This window comes from Trichechus manatus, unplaced genomic scaffold (genome assembly GCF_000243295.1).
Source record: "Trichechus manatus latirostris isolate Lorelei unplaced genomic scaffold, TriManLat1.0 scaffold00084, whole genome shotgun sequence".
In the NCBI taxonomy this organism is placed as follows: domain Eukaryota; kingdom Metazoa; phylum Chordata; class Mammalia; order Sirenia; family Trichechidae; genus Trichechus; species Trichechus manatus.
The window spans coordinates 4,101,449-4,118,974 of NW_004444020.1; the positions used below are offsets into that span (position 1 = coordinate 4,101,449).

At 36.1% G+C, this 17,526-nt stretch overlaps 1 protein-coding gene across 4 annotated transcripts in view; it reads right to left on the bottom strand.

The window, feature by feature from the left end:
• Window positions 1-3,024: 3,024 nt before the first annotated feature.
• Window positions 3,025-17,526, bottom strand: part of TOPBP1 (DNA topoisomerase II binding protein 1) — a 65,633-nt gene continuing 51,131 nt past the window's right edge. For 3 of the 4 annotated variants that reach the window (XM_004381409.2, XM_023735971.1, XM_023735972.1), the window contains 8 exons: window positions 16,664-16,884; window positions 15,675-15,844; window positions 15,327-15,438; window positions 12,207-12,370; window positions 11,268-11,405; window positions 9,604-9,693; window positions 9,262-9,423; window positions 3,025-3,828 (listed from right to left, as the gene is read on the bottom strand). In XM_004381409.2, the coding sequence (XP_004381466.1) occupies window positions 3,685-3,828; window positions 9,262-9,423; window positions 9,604-9,693; window positions 11,268-11,405; window positions 12,207-12,370; window positions 15,327-15,438; window positions 15,675-15,844; window positions 16,664-16,884 (1,201 nt within the window). In that variant the 3' untranslated portion in view covers window positions 3,025-3,684. Of the gene's footprint in view, window positions 3,829-9,261; window positions 9,424-9,603; window positions 9,694-11,267; window positions 11,406-12,206; window positions 12,371-15,326; window positions 15,439-15,674; window positions 15,845-16,663; window positions 16,885-17,526 lie in introns of those variants that run through there. The other variant, XR_002824861.1, reaches the window with a different exon arrangement.

A 17,526-nucleotide genomic window follows, 5' to 3' on the forward strand; every position in this document is an offset into this window, starting at 1 on the left:
AAGTATTTATCTGCCCTGATTCATGCGGAGTTGCTAATTGTTTGTCTGAATGGTCAGGGGCTTGGAAAGAATAGGATTAGAAGTCTGGAGAAGAGGTACGTGGATAGATCTCTCATAATGGGCATAGACTGAAGATATTTCTGTCTCATGTGAATGTCCCACATGAGGAGGAGCTCAATAATCAGGTGGACAAAATGACATACTCTGTGGATGCCAGTCATCTTTCCCTAGCCATCCCAGTGCTTGCTCAATGGGCCCATAAACAAAGCGGCCATGGTGCCAGGGATGGAGGCTATGCATACGCTCAACACGGACTTCCCTTACCATGACTGACCTGGCTAATGTTACTGCTTAGTACCTAATCTGCCAACAGCAGAGACCAACACTGAGACCCAATACAGTACATTCTTGAGGGAATAGCCAGTCACTTGGTGGCAAGTTGGTTACATTGGAACTCTTCGTATGGAGGAAGCACAGATTTGTCCTCACTGGAACAGACATGTATTTTGGGCATGCCTCTGTCTGCACCATTGTCTGTGGATTCACAGAATGACTTATCTACCGTCACGATATTCCATTTGGCATTGTTTTTGATCAAGGGAACTCATTTCACAAAAAAGCGTGCAGCAATTGATGCATGCCCATGTAAGTAATGGGCTTACCACATAACCCGAAAACTTCTGGAGAAAACACTGAATTTGTCAAGGATTTCCTTTTACCTGGATCCACAATCAATGCCCATGGAAGCAGCAATCAAGAAATCAAATGATGTATCTCATTGGGCAAATCTGCAGCAAAAGAACTCTGTGAAGCGTTAAAAAGCAAAGATAGCACTTCGGGGACTAAGGTGCGCCTGACCCAAGCCATGGTATTTTCAATCGCCTCATATGCATGCAAAAGCTGGATAATGAATAAGGAAGACCAAAGAACTGACGCCTTTGAATTGTGGTGTTGGCAATGAATATTGAATATACCATGGACTGCCAGAAGAATGAACAAAATCTGTCTTGGAAGTACAGCCAGAATGCTCCTTAGAAGTGAAGACAGTGAGACTTTGGATGTGTTATCAAGAGGGACCAGTCCCTGGAAAAGGACATCATGTTTAGTAAAGTAGGTCAGTGAAAAAGAGGAAGACCCTCAATGAGATGGACTGACCCAGGGGCTGCAACAATGGGCTCAAACTTAGCAACTGTGAGGACGGCACAGGACCAGGCAGTGTTTCATTCTGTTGTACAGTGTCGCTATGAGTCAGAACCGACCTGACAGCTCCTAACAACATAACCACATACGTACCCCATCACCCAGAAGTGGTGGGCTAATTGAAAGGTGGAATGGCTTACTGAAGACTCAGTGACAATGCCAGTTGGGAGACAACAGCCTGGGGTTCCGTCTTAGAGGATGCAGTATTTGGTTTTAATCAGAGACCATTCATTATATGGTGCTGTCTCCCTCACAGCCAGAATACATGGGAATCAAGGAGTGGAGGTGGAAGTGGTTCCTCTTACTATTCTAGCTAATAAACAACTGACTGAATTTTTGCTTTCTTTCTGGTATCTCTGAACTTTGCTGATTTGGAGGTCATAATTCCAAGACGGGAATGCTTTCTCCAGGGGACACAATACTGGTTCCACTGAATTGGAAGATGACACTGCCACCTGGTCATTTTGAGCTCCTCATGCCACCAAACCAACAGGCAAAGAAAGGGATTACAACACTGGCTAGAGTGATTTATCTCGATTACCAAGGGGAAATTGGGTTGCTACTACACAACGAGGCAAAGAGCATTACGTCTGCAACTCAGGATTCTCTGAGATGTCTCTTTGACTTCCATGCCCCAAAGTACAGGAGATTGGAAAACTACCAAAACCAAGGAAAGGTAGGACTATTGAAGACTCAGACTCTTCAGAAATGAAGGACTGGATCACCTCTCCAGGTAAAGAATGTTAGACAGCTGAAGGTCTGAGGGCAAGGGAAATACGGAATGCACAGTGGAAGAAGGACAACATATCAAATATAGCCTTGTGACCAATTACAAAAACGACTGTAGTAGCTTTATCTTCTCTTTGCTTGTTATGTGTATGTATTAACAATTTCCTTTACTCTTATTTTATATACATTTATAAGAGGTTAACTTTACAACTATCTTTAGGTAACAAACTATTCAGTAGAACTGTGACTAAATTTTAGGTGTTATTAATATAGGCAGCAATGGATACAGTAACTGTTGAGACTGTATTTCCCTATTTGTTAGAGGGTGAGACTTTTAACTGTATGAAGGAGTGCTGCATCTTTTTAGTGAAAACATAGTGGTTTAAGGGAAGTTGAAATGTTGTTAAAAAAATAAAAATAAAAAGCATATACCCAGGTAATAAGTAGTCAAAGAGGTGGACTATGCCAGATTAATGTAGTCCAGGAAACTTACTGCAAACTACCTATAAAATAATCCAATCTAACATAAAATGGTTCTGATAAAACCAGGTCCATGCGGTTTGTGGAGGAGGGGGAGTGTGCTGTTTACATAATAATGCTATTAATCTGACTGCGTAACAATTTCTATTGCCCTACTTTGTGAACCAGCTCAAAGCTCAAAACTTTGAAGGCCAATTTTCTTGAAGGGCAGGGACAATCCCTACTCTATTTTCAGAAAAATCTGGTAAAAATTTCGGGGGTTTTGTGTCCAGGTTAAGGACTTCTACTCTCCACAATCTGAGTTTGTCTTTCAAAGAACCATCGGGAACTGAACAATTTACATCAAAATTGCAGTCCTAATGATTCTGGTTTGTCCCTTAAACAGAATGAGGCAGCTTTATATTTAGAGGGCTGTGGTAATGCATGTGGTATTTGCTGTTTAGATTTACCATAATAAAGAATAATAAAATTTAGTAGTTCAAATAAAAGATCTTTTAACCTAAAAGAACAATATTCTAAATAAATAACAAACATCAGAAACATAACTAGCAACTAGCTTTTTAAGCTGAGTTTTAGAAATCTTTTATTGCTTCAACAGGAAAATGGATACCAGAGTGTTTTTTTTTTTTTTTAAACGTATCTATCTGAACATACCTTAGTACTAATTTGAGTCACTACTTTTATTCTTTATTGTCACATTTTCCAAGTTTTGGCACCCAAACTTGGCAAACATCATGGAGATCTGTACAAACATACATATACATATATACACACATTTAAGTTTAAAGCCTCGGCTTACTCATTATACCTTGTGCTCAGGCTCCTGTTAAAAAGAGGTAAAATGGTGAGAAGATAAAAATCAGGGAAAACATATGAATAAATCCCAATCGATAACTCCCTTGTCAGGCAGACATTTTAAAGGAAAAATCCATCACTTTGCTAAAACTTCCACTAAGCTACAGCTTCAGAATATTTAAAAGAAAAATAAATAAACAAAAAGCCCTTCACACACCTCAATGTGGTTTAATGACAAGCTAGCTGAGGAGTTATATTTTGTTGTTATTTCAGGTAACTGTTTATTAAGGAAGTTAATATTTCAGTGATTAAAATTTCAGGTGTTAATTAAAAATTAACTTCAAGCTGAGTCATCATTACAGTCTGAAGCAGAATTCTTCAAGTATTTGTCTTCAAATCACTACACAAATCCATCACAGTAAAATTCAGGCTTTTAGTTTAAAAAACATTTACTGTTTGGTAACTGAAGAGTAGATACCATTAGTGTACTCTAGGTCGTTTGATTTTATTTTTCTCTGTAGGCACTTTCCTCTTCTGTGATAATCCAGGCCCAAGTTCCTTATTATTCTGAAGAAACGAAACAGCTTCTGGGAGACAGTAACTTTCTACGTGAGGAGGGGATTCCTATAAAAGGAAAGGAAAAAAACAAAAAACTATGCTATTCATTGTTTTCATATGTCAAAATGTTAAGTGATCCGGTAGTAGATTCTTTTACTCTTTTTGACCAGAAAAATTTAAAAAGGAAAATGCATCTTCATTCCTAGGTTCCTGCAAAAATACTTGTGTCTTTCAAGGCATGCTATTCAGCACTTGTCTCATCTAGCGAACAGACCCTGTGAAACAAGGTCTCATTTTTTTATCAGAAAAACGAGTGTATAGCTCAGGCTGAGTGGGCTGGCACAGATCTTAATAGTTTTGTCTGTAAAGTATGGAATAATATCACCATCTCACATAATGGTTAATAGCTATCATTTAAGTGTTAGATATTATGCTTAGTGCTTTACATATAATTTTTATTTACTCTTTACAATAAACATGTGACATAGTGCTGTAATTTCCATTTTACAGATAATACAGGTTAAATAACATGACCAATGTTACATAACTGCAGGTGGCAAAGTCAAAATTCATACCTTTCTCTACTTACTCCAAAATCCTTGCATTTCTCTCCCTTACAACTATGTTCCAGAATAAAAGGATCTTTTTCCCCCTTATTATAAGTACAATAAAACTTAATTTTCAGGCAATATAACAGACTGGATAACCTGAAAATGAATTACCACAAAATACCGAGTAAACGCCTTTCTACTCAATGCTTCCATAGATAATAACTATAAATTCTGACCATATATTAAAAGTAATTACTGCAATACATCAGAGAATGAACAAAATCCGGCAAAGGGGAGCTGACATCTGGAAGAAGGGAATGGTATGGGGTGAATTCCCTTTTTCTTTTTTTTTAATGGCTTTTAGTTTGAGTTTGAGAACAGGCCCCAGCCTGTGTCGTGCAGGCTGGCTAAAGCTCTAATAGGAATGCTGCAGTCTAAAAGGCTTGAAGAACCACAGGATGGGGTCCGAGGCAGCCACTGCCACTGGAAGATGAGGTGGGAAATCCCAGAAAGGAAAAAAAGAGGAGGAATTCTAAACTTTGTATATAAACTTTGTCCTAATCTTTGCTTGATCCGTAAATCATGCATGTGCAGAGGAGACTCAAGGCTAAAAGAACTAAATGAGATTTGAGTTGACACTCACAGCAGCAGGTCACTCAAGTAAACTACCTGCTAAAAAAAGACAATAAAACAGTACTCTTTGGAAGAACATAACAGAATCTAGAGTTTCTATAACTTATCATTCATGATGTCCAGGATACAATTCAAAATTATTCCACATATTAAGAAGCAGAACATGACCCATGCTCAAGAAAAGAGATAATCAGAATCACCCTAAATAAAATACAACACTTAAGAATAAACTTGACAAAATAGGATTTTTATGCAGAAAAACAAAATGCTTATGAAAGATATCAAGGTTTATCACCATCATCAAAGAAGATCTAAATAAACAGACATGCTGTGTTCATGCACTGAAGACTCAACACAGTAAAGATATCAATTCAACCCAACTAATCTGTAGGTTTAATGCAATTCCAATCAAAATCCCTATCTTGTAAAAGAACAAAATTATAGGTCTTACACTGACTTCAGAAGTCATATACAGCTACAGAAATCATGATAGTGTAGGAGAAAAGATGAGCAAACAGATTAATGGAACAGAAAAGAGCTCAGAAGTAAGACTCAAACATTTACGGTCATTTTACTTCTGACAAAGCTGCCAAAAGCCTTTGGAGCAAAGGGAAGTCTGTTCAACAAATGGTGCTAAAACAGCTATATCCATGTGGGGGGTGGGGTGGGGAAGCCCCTACCTCACAGCATACAAAAAAATGAATTTAAGATGGATCATAGACCTAAACATAAAAGCTAAAACTATAAAGCTTTTAGAAAAACACATTAAAAATGGTTTCCCTGGACAGTACACAAAAGCAATAACCAGAAAAAAATTGATAAATTAGACTGTATAAAAATTTTAAACTTTTGCTCAACAAAAGACAGTTAAGAAATGAACAGGTAAGCCAGAATGAGAGAAAATATTCCAAAAAATTATCTGACAAATCACTACTGGTATCCAAGATATACAAAGAAATCTTATAACTAAATAATAAAAAGACTAAAAAACAATTTTGTAAGTGGACAGAGTTATTACTTAAGGGATACTGAGTTTGTTACCAGTAATGAAAAAAATACTGGAAATGGACAGTGGTGATGGACACACAATATAGTGAATGTAATTAATGCCACTGAATTGTACATGTAAAAATGGTTGAAATAGCAAGTGTTTTGTTACATATATTTTTTACCACAGTAAATTTTTTTTTAAAATTGGGCAAAAGATCTGAGTAGATTTCACAGAAGAAGTTATATGAATGGCCAATAAGCACTATGAAAAAATGCTCAACATCATAGTCATCAGGGAAATGCAAATTAAAAACTACAATGAGATCCCACTATAAACCCCAAATTCAGATCAAACCTAAAATTCAAATCACTGTCAACAGCAAATGCTGGTGAGGCTATGGAGTAACTAGAACTCATATACATATTGTTGATAGGATTGTAAAACAGTACAATACCTTTAGAAAAAGGCCTGGATGTTGGTTTTTTTGTCAGTTTCTTAAAATACTGAAGATATACCTATTTTAAAACCTAGCAACTTTGCTCTTAGATATTTACTAAGGAGAAATGAAAAAGAATGCCTACAAAAAGACCTGTATATATATACAAATATTCGTAGCAGCTTTATTCATAATAGCCAAAAGAGGAAACAACCTGGGGTCCATCAATAGGAGAATAGATAAAAGGCATCTGGTATATTCATAGGAAGGAATACTACTCAAAAATAAAAAGGAATGAACTGCTGATACATGCTACAACTTGGATGAATCTCAGAAACATGTTGAGTGAAAGCCTTACCTAAAACAGTACATGCTGTATTATCCATTTATCTGAAGTTCTAGAAAAGGCAAAGGTAATTTATGGTGGGAAAAATAATCAGAACAATGCTTATCTCTGTGGGGCCGGGGTAGTGATTTATTGAGAAGGGACACGAGGAAACTTCCAGAGGTGATGGTCATGTTCTGTGTTTTGACAGGGTTTGGGCTGCACAGATGTATGCATTTGTCAGAATTCAATGACTGGTACCCTTAAGATCTATGCATTCCATTGTATATAAACTTAGTTCCAAAGACAGAACAGTAAACAAATACTGGGTTCTAGTTAATGATATGCATGCTTAAGTATACTGATATCTGCAACTTACTTTGAAATGGATGGATTGGCAGGAGAATGGAAAGATTGACAGATATGTGATAAAGTATATTAAAATATTAATTGCCACTCTATGAGGTATGTATACTATTTACTGTAAAATTTATTCAACTTTTATTTATTCATAATAAAATGTTGGAAAAAAGCAGACAAATTTTAAAAAGGAGCAACCTTATACACTTTTAGAATGAAAAATACAGTGAAAGAAATTTAGAATTCAAGCTCATTATAGAGAATTTGGGACATGCATAAAACTATTTTAAGGAAGTAGGTAAATGACATTAATAATCTTACCAGAAGCAACTACTATTGCTATTCTAGCATATCTCCTTTCAGTTTTTTTTTTTTAAAGCATTTTTTCCTTATAAAGTTAAGAACACACAGTATATAAAACCAAGGTGTGTGTCTGTGTTAGTTTTTGCTTAATATTAGGTATCTTCCCATGCCTTTAAAAATATTCATAAATGTGATTTTTTGAAGCTGCATAGTATTTTTTATATGGATGTGCCCCTTATGCTATTGGTTATTTAGGATATATTCCAATTTTATTATTATAACTAACAATGTTTTGTGAGCATAAACATTTCTCCACATTTCAGCTTATTTCTTTTAGGAGACAGTAAATGCTGTTAGTATCCTGACTTCCCTATTCCACAGTACATGATGTTGATGTATGTTCAGCTGGCTTAAGATTTATCATCAAATAATTTTTCATGAAGGGTATATAATGGTGTACTTGAGGCAAACTGTTTAACTTCTCCAAGCCCAACCTTTCTTATCTGTAAAAACAGGAAGAATAATAGTAGAATACTTCCAAGAGCCATTGGATGGTTAAATAAAATAATCTACATACAGTGCTTGGGAAATGGGTGTTAGATATTGTTATACTTGGAACTAACATTCAAGTGTTCTTCCACTTCTCTTGTCTTTGCATCTCTTCTTTTTCATTATATTTGAGTTTCTCTGTAATATGTCCTCGACATCACTGATTCAAGTTTTTTTGCAACGTTAATTCTGCAAAGCCCATTGGTTTAACTACTAACATTCACTGAAGGTTGATATAAAAATTAAATGAGAGTGCATGTACAAACACTTAGCCCAGCAGAGTATAGGCGATTACTAAATACTGGTTCTTGTCTAGATGGGCAGCTGTATACCTGCAATGATCACGAATTCTTGGACAGGATATGGCAAAGTTCTCTATACATGGCCCCCAAAGCCTGCTGTCTTCTCCCCTTTTGGGAAAATTCTTACAAGAGCACGTCTCAACAAATCAAGTTTTCTTACAAGTTATTTAAATGCAAAAGAAGAGTTAATACTTGGTTACTAATTTCTAATCAGTATGGTCAATGCTTTATGACAAAGGTGTCATGTTTATGTTTTACGCATTCTTTCCATTAAACTCTGGGCCCCTATAAACATGAGCAAAATCCCCAGGCAGGCTGAGGTTCAGCCTCCCCTCATTTCTATAGTATTCTGTTTGAAATCCTTTGTAGTAAGACATTTCTGATCACGTATCATGCCCTGCTGATTCCTGATGGCATTTCAGGCACTCTGGTGTCAGACAACGGGGAGAGTTTTCTTTGCCCATTCACATCACATGATACAGGCCAATTCTGAACATAAGAGTAATGAGCAAATTCTTGATTCACCACAGCTTCTAACACAGCTATTTACTGCGTATCGGTGCAAAAGGTCAAGAAAACTAAAGAAGGACAATTGGATAAATGTTTCTCCTTGGACTTCTGGAATCAATTTCTGCTTTCTGTATATTCCAACTCTATCAAGGCTTTTGGAGCTCTGGTGGCACAGTGGTTAAGAGCTCAGCTGCTAACCAAAAGGTCAGCAGTTCAAATCCACCAGATGCTCCCTGGAAATCCTTTGGGGCAGTTCTACTTTGTCCTGTAGGGTCACTATGAGTCGAAATCAACTCAATGGCGAGGCTTTTAGCGATACCTAGACTGGTATACCCCCTCTCATATTTTAACTTCCAGTGAACGAATATATGTTCATTATTTGAAAAAACAGAATGAAACTGGAAGGGGGTTGAGTAAAAGAATAACAAGAGACTAACATTCTGTTAACAACAAACCAAGGGCTTTGACGTGCACTCACTTCTCTAAGTATAAGAGCACATCGGCTAAAAAGAGGAGATCAAACACATAATCCCACAAACCTGCATGAGATAATCAGCGATGTATTCTGTCTTCAAGCAGTACACATTCTGGGCAGCAGCTTCTGCTATATTAACTCCTGAGTCATCTGGTTTTTGTTTATTAAAGTCAGAAAAGAGATGTGTGGCTTCTTTAAATAAAGGTACAGAATGACCAGGTAACACCTAACAAAAAAAGCAGCAGCAGCATCACAATCTATCAATGTTCCAAATTAGTTCAACATGTATAATATGTATTTATGGAATACCATCTCACAAAGTACAGAAAATCAAGAACTGATCATAGCAGACTCAGTTGGAAAATAATTCATGTAAAAAATTCAGTAAATAAGATTCAGTACAAACCTTTGCTCCTCCCGACTGAAGAAGACGCTTGAATCCTGCTTCTCGGGACTGATCAACATGTAAAATAACCTTCCACCCACTAAATGCCCCCTACAAATAAAAAGAAGTGTTGAAATCATTTGGAAAATAAATGACAAAATAATGCAAATAATGTATTCTTTTATCTGTACATTTAGTTTTATGACAATGAATAATCTTATAACCTTTACACAATGTTAAGTGTCTCTGGCCAGAGCATGCTGAAACACACAGCCAGTGTCTGGCACACAGCCGGCCATCAGTAATTACTTTTGGAATGAAGGAAAACGATTTAATGATAGGTAACATTAAAACAAAGCAGCTTGACCTATGTTTAGTCTTTCCTAGTATTTTTTTCCTCTTAAAATTAATTGAAAGTAGTGCATAAAGTACAGCTTCTTAGATTAGATGAAGCCTCCATTATATTTCTCTTGAAAACTTTTGCAAATTAGAACTATAGAATTTTTATGCAGGAAATAACAACAGAAGCCAGTGGAACTACTCTAAAATAAAGGGAATCAAAGCAAACAAAGATCTGGAGATATCAGAGAACTCAGAATACAACATGAAAGATTACTGAACTCAGGGATTGTTAACCTTTTTGTTTGTCATGAACCCCTTTTGCAGTCTGCTGAGATCTCCGGACTTCTTCTCTAAATAATTTTTAAAAACCCAAAAAACTATTGAGATGTAATTCACATATCCTGTGAGTAATGTTTCTTTTATGTATAATATAAAATATAAGGGACTACAAAAAAATCCACTTCATTGAAAGTTATCAAAATATACATAAAAAAACAAATTAGTGATATAATAGATGTGTTTCTAAATTAAAGCATTAAATCACAAGATCTAGTGGTAGGTCTAACAACTATTATGATTTTAAACTAGTGATGAACATACACAATATTTTAAGATACCTACAACTATAAATCCACTGCCATCAAGTCGATTCCAATTCATAGTGACCTCATAGTGTTTCTAAGGCTGTAATCTTTACAGAAACAGACTGCCACATCTTTCTTCCATACAGCAGCTAATGGGTTCAAAGCGTCGACCTTTTAGTTAGCAGCCAAGTGCTTAACCACTGCACCACTGGGGCTCTTTTACTACTATAATGTGATATATGAAAATATCTGATTTCTAGTAGCAAATTCACAGGTACTGCTAATAGTGCTGTGATTTGTTGCCTAGACTTATAATTAATGAATGCTATATTTCAATTACAGGTTAGTAAAAATAAGAATGTACTTCTTCCTCCACAATCCAAAGTTTATAGACCTCCTGAATTTGATCCACAAACTCCTCTAGGGAAGTCTGTGGACTCCAAGTTAAGAACCCCTGGCTAGATGCTAAAAAGATTCTTTTTAAGAAATAAAGTATGTGTCACATCTTACACACATAAATTACTTTAAAAGAGCCACTAGTAAGATATATATCTTACTTCCAATCACAATTAGAACTACTAAGAATTAACATTAAGCTCAATTAAGAATACCCAAACTAAGCACAATGACCAAGGTATAAAAGGCAAGTAGAACTACTCTTAATCGGTCAAGCTTAATCTCTTAAAAAAAATCTGCAATTGTTATGATTTTGAATATCATTTATACTACCTACATATTACACATATTACATGTTAATACCTCAACAATGCCTGTTTCTTGTCTTTGCTGGATTTTTTTTCTCCATCTCATTGCTGCAAGTGCTAGTCTCCGTTGCTGTACATTGATTCCAGTCAAAGCATCAAGAATGGAACTACTTCCCCATTCATAGTCTTCTTCCTGGAGAAATAGTTCAACAAATTTGGAGTTCTACAATATGAGGAGCCACTGTGCTATACCAAGGTCTCTCTCCTCCAGAAGCCCACAATCTAGTAAGAGTTCAAAGCTATCTAAAGATTCCACTGTTATAGAGAGTACTAATGTTTAGTACTTTATGATTATGGAGGAAATGCAGATTAATTTGGCTACATATGACAGGCTTTTAAGTAGAATTCAGAAAAATATTGCAATCCTTTCTAGAAACCTATTGATAACTATACCCTGGCAACTGAGAATATTTAGAATATTGGGCTTTACCTACTGTATGACCCACTTCACAGAAGGACACAGTCTCAGAGGTGGTATGTACTAATGGCTTGATAACCCTAATTGAAAAATTCAAAAACTACATGATGGATACTACTCTGATGGTCAGTGAGGAACCAGATACCTCAAATACTTAGTTTAATATTTAATGCGCTAACAGTAAAGACAAAAACTTGCTATGAGATAATGCTGAAATTCCCTAATGTTAACAGAGAATGTTACTTCAATTAAAAAAACAAAACAAAATGAACAGTGGCCACGTTCAAATTAAATAATTTAAAAAGTGAATAAAACTGACAAGTAGGAATCTGGTTTCATGATCTCTAAAATTTTCTGCTTTGTTAATGAGGGTCTTCTAATAATTGGTATAAATCTAGTAATGGTCATATTTGGTTATTTCAACTACTTGAACAATCAGTGTATGTGCTGGACTCTATTAAGACAGCCACTTCTATTCTACAGAAAATGACCCTTCCCATTCATGTGGCTACACACCGGCATGAAGCGCCCAGCAGTCCTGCATGCTTCCAGGTAGGAGCGATGAAGCACCCACTTCCCAGCTGCCACCGAGGCCAAATACTTCTCATTTCGAAGTGGATGTCCCACAACAATGTGTGTACAGTTAGGATCAAAGCACTGCTTCTCTATCACTAATCCACCTTAAGTAGAGAAAAACCAGTTGTACTTTACTGACTCTTAGCGTTTTTGTAGGAAAAATGTAATCTCAAACATGAATAGAAATTATTTATAATTACGATCTGTTGAAGTATCTAAACCAAAAACCTCAACAGTTTTTTAATTTCCAAATATACATTTGTAAAATAATAAATATTTATTATGAAAATTTCAAAGACGAAAGTAGGTAAAATGGTACAACGAACTCCCATACACTGGTCACCTAGAGTTTAAAATGATCAAGATTTTGCCAACCTATTTTAAAGAAAATTCCAGATATCACGTCACTTCACCCCTATGTAGTTCAGCAGGCATCTCTAAAATACATGGGAAAGTTCTTATATAGCCACAATGCCATTATCAGAAATAATATAATTAAGAAAAATTCTTTGCTACCTAAAGACTAAATCCTTCAAATTTGTTTGCCTCAAATTTGCCTGCAGCTGGTTTATTCTAATCAGAATACAAAAAGAATTACGATATAAACAAGGATCACACAACCGCAAACCAAAAAAACCAAACCCGTTACCATCCAGTCGATTCCAACTCATAGCAACCCTACAGGACAGAGTAGAACTGCCCCATATGGTTTCCAAGAGCCTGTTGGATTTGAACTGCCGACCTTTTGGTTAGCAGCTGAACTCTTAACTACTATGCCACCAGGGTTTCCCACACAACTGCAGTTGGTTACTATTTCTCTTAAGTCTGCACAACTACTTTTACAATGTTCAAAAAGATGGAAGTCAAAAACAAGTCATCTGTAGATTAAAAGCAGAAGAAAATTTTTTTGTCATGGAAATGAGGTCAGTAGACCAGCACAGAAGCTTGAGAGGAAAGCACACACACTCTAGGTAACTAAGAAGATGAAGCAGAGGAGGAAAAAGCTAATAGCTGGAACCTCTTCTCAGATACAGGTGTATGAAGTCTGGCTTTGAGGAGAGATGAAAGCATAAGTAAATATGAGCTTACATAAAGCTTGGCTATTTATAGCTTAGAAGTCACCGTGACCAGTGGTTAGGCAGTTGTATCAAGGACTTTCTAAGACTATAAAAAAACATTCAAACTCTACTCATGATTTAGACAACTCTAATAATACTGATGATGATAATAACAGTAACAGCAGCAACACTTACTGAGTGCTTACTGTGTGTCAGGGACTGCTATAAGCACTTTGGATTGTTAACTCATTTAACCCTCACAATCCTATGAAGGTTGGTTATGATTATCATTTGTAAGTTACTCCAGGATGAGACTGACAAAAACACAGTAAAGTAAAATTCCATATTGACATAACATCATCAATATAATATTCACGTCTATGTACCTGGTGGCACAGTGATTAAGAGCTACAGCTGCTAACCAAAAAGGTCAGCAGTTCGAATCCACCAGGTACTCCTTGCAAAACCCTATGGGGCAGTTCAACTCTGTCCTATAGGGTCACTATGAGTTGGAATCGACTTGATGGTAACAGGTTTGGTTTTGGGTTTTTGTGTAACAAATGCATCCTGTGACTCAGACAACATAATAGATTGATTTATTTATGTATATCTGCTGGCCACAGCTGCTTCGTTTACGAAATGAAGGGCTGGACACAATACCTATTATAATGTTTCTTTGCATTCAAACAGACCCTCTATAGTCACAGACTCCCAATTCCAGCACAGTCTATACTCATCTGCCTCTGCTTCCTGTCCACTTCTAGATCAACTCTCGGCTAACTGCTCCTAGTCTGCCCACAGTTTGCTAAGACAGAACCGTGTACAGGAAACAAACACTTGAAGCGTGCATGTTGGTGAGCTTAGCACTTCTGCTTTACAACCCCATCTAATTCACTGGGCAAATGGGAAGCAAAGTGTTCCACATGAGCAGTTTCTAAGAAGAAACAAGGTTTGTCAAGTGTCCAGTTGTATTTCACAAAAATCTTTAAATAATGTGTATCATAGTTCTCCACATCTTAAAAAGGATACTAATAACCTTTAATCTTTTCTTGATGATTCACGGCCACTACTACAAGCAACTACTATTTCTTATTGTTTTTTCTCTATATGTCAAGCTATCAAATTGAGTTCTCTTACTATAATTTTGTTAACTCTATAGAGTTAGCTTTGCCCAATACAGTAGCCACTAGCCACATGTGGCTACCAAACACCTAAAAACAGCCAGTCCAAATTGAGATGTGCTTTAAGTATAAAATATACACAAGATTTCAAAGACTTAGTGTGAAATAAAATGAAAAATTTCACTGATAATTTTATGTTGATTACTGTTAAATAATATTTTGGATATACTGGGTTAAATAAAACATATGTTTAAAATTAATTTTACCTGTTCCTTTATACTTTTCCAAACGTGGCTATTAGAAAATATAAAATTACATAGGTGGCGCATGTCATATTTCTATTCAACAGTGCTGGTACAGAGCGTCTGGTTACCCTTCTAGTAGGCTGCTTCCAGAATGATGTCAGATGGAAAGCCTGACAACAAGTGGAATAAGAATACTGCCACATAATAAAGACACAGGTGAACAGGAAAGAACAAATGGCATGACTCTAGTCACAGGGGTTTGGAGTCGTTCCTTCAGATTCTCCTAGAATCTTGCAGGGTTGACTGCCAGAATCCTCCTCTCTGGGTGAGATGTTACAGTACCTTCAACTTCATTAACATGCAATTTTATTTATATTATAAGCCTGTAGTTTTATTGTATTTTATCCAAAGTTTCATCAATGAATAAATACTCAAAGTAGCCCAAGAGATTCTAAAAACCTTAATTATTGGTTTCAGTTTAACCCTCAGTTCCATGACCAAATGACTACATAAAATCCCAGCTCTAATCCTGACTCAATGGACAGTTTTAATCGTTACCTATCTCCTTATCTCAAGTTCTACATCAATTAAGGTTACCATGCAGGACTCATTTAGATTTAAGTAAAATACTGGTACCTAGTTTTTCAATGAGATGACAATAATCAATACGTTCTTGAGGATTCAGAGATGACAACTGAAATATGTATTGTTTTTTTAAGTCTTCATGAGTCTCCTCTACTGTTATAACCTGGAATGGAAAGGTTTTATTTTAGAAAAAATTAAGATTAAAAAAGTTACCAGGTTCTTTTACAGTGACATTTTACTCAGTCTTCTGAGGTATCAAATATATAGAAATAATAACACAATGCCAAGAAATGCCATTTTCAACATTTGATAAATCCTTGATAATTGGTATCAACCAATTTCTAATGCAACATAACAGCAATATCCAAAGTCCTATCACCATACTAATGATAAACAAACCTTTTCTCTAGGGTGTGGAGCCACAGGTGGATTGGCGAGAGGGAAGGCAATACTAGGGGCTTGTGGTGTAGGGATCAGGTGGCTGTCTTTTATTGGAGTTTCCAGTTCTTCAGAGGTCAGGTGGTGTTTTGGGGCTTCAGTCACACATAGGTTTCCAGGATCACAGACAGCTGAGGGCAATAAAATGCTACAGTGTAATATTATTCAAATATAACTAAGAACAAATTCTGGGAAATATTCTTCTCTGTCTTAGCCAAGATGAAATTAAACACACTCTGGAATGTAAAAAGTACATGCAAAAGTAGCAGCCTGTTTGTAAAGCTTACAAATAATTGCAATTAATTAGCTATTATCTGTGGGCTTCTCACAAATCCTTTTTAAAATACCAGGCTTTAAATACCCAAATCCATAAGATGAAAGTTCCTTGACACGTTAAGAAAATCAGAAGTAGAGAGAAATCTATAGTGGAGGGAAATCATATAATGTGAAAAAGAAGAGAAAGGCAAAAATGATGACCAAAGATGAGAGATAGGAAGCATTTTGTTTTTAAAGTAATGCTCCAAGAAAAAAAAGAAAAGGAGAATTCAGAAAGAAATTCATACAAATCCAAAGAACAAACGTAGGTATGTGCTGAGCTGGCCTCAGAAGACATGTAAAAAATAAGATGATTGGGAGAAAAGCCAAGCATTAACAGCACAAATGCAAAAAGGACTAGAATGAAAGAACAATGGAGGGGATCATGTCTGGAAAAAAATGGCTAATCCTAAATTTCCAAATTTAAATATCAAAATATATTTTTCAATTTAACGTTAAGTACCTCAATTTATAAATTATTTTTCTGACTCTTAAGTTTAAACCCAAAGCAGAAATACCAAGTAAGTTTTTGTTTCCATATACAATTTAGAGAACCACAATTTGCTTATCCGTTTATTTTTAAGAGATCAACATGTACTCAATGCAAACAAGTAAACAGATTTCTTTCTTGTTACCCTGTTCAGCAATTTCTGAATCATGTAAAGGCTCCTGGAAAGGGGAATCCTCCAATTTTTTTACATCCACCTGAAGCTCAGAGTATTGTGTGGGACACATGGGCCACTGCAAATTGCTGGCGAGCCTTGCTCTCTCCTCTCTGGCTGTAGGGTCATCCCAAATGATCTGTTCATTTTGCGAGGGCTCTGTGTTGATATCAGGTACTGTTTGACGAGACTGCCTAAGGAATAAAAATGACAGTATGAAATAATCAGATAACCTGTTAACGCATTGTGCCAATTCCAATTTGTGGCGACCCCATGTGTTTCAGACTAGAACTGCCCTCCACAGGGTTTCCAATGGCTGATTTGTTGGAAGTAAACTGCCAGGCCTTTCTTCCACAGTGCTGCTGGGTAGATTCCAATCGTCAACTCTTTGGTTAGTAGCTGGGAGCAAACCATTTGCACCACCCAGGGATCTTAAATAATTAGATAGCCATAACAAAATCTACACTCAAGAGAGTCCATAATTTAGACTGTAAAATTTTTGGTTCACCTTTACATGTTCACCATCATCATCCGATGGTACCTCAAGGAGCTCATTTACCTCAAAAAAGAAAGGAAGAGAGTCTTTTATTCTCAGAGTGTATTTATCTACTCTAACACAGGATTTAAGCTCTCTATAATGAGATCTATACCTATAAACATCTATAATGAGATATTCAACAAAAAGCCACTTTGACTCAGTATTCAGATTAAAAAACTGGTTTCATAATTTTTGAAATGGCATATCTTTGGCTATGTGTATTTTCACAAAAGAAAAAAAAAAAGTTGAGAATTTAGAGGGTTAAAATGTTGTGGGGTTGTTAACCAATGTCATAAAA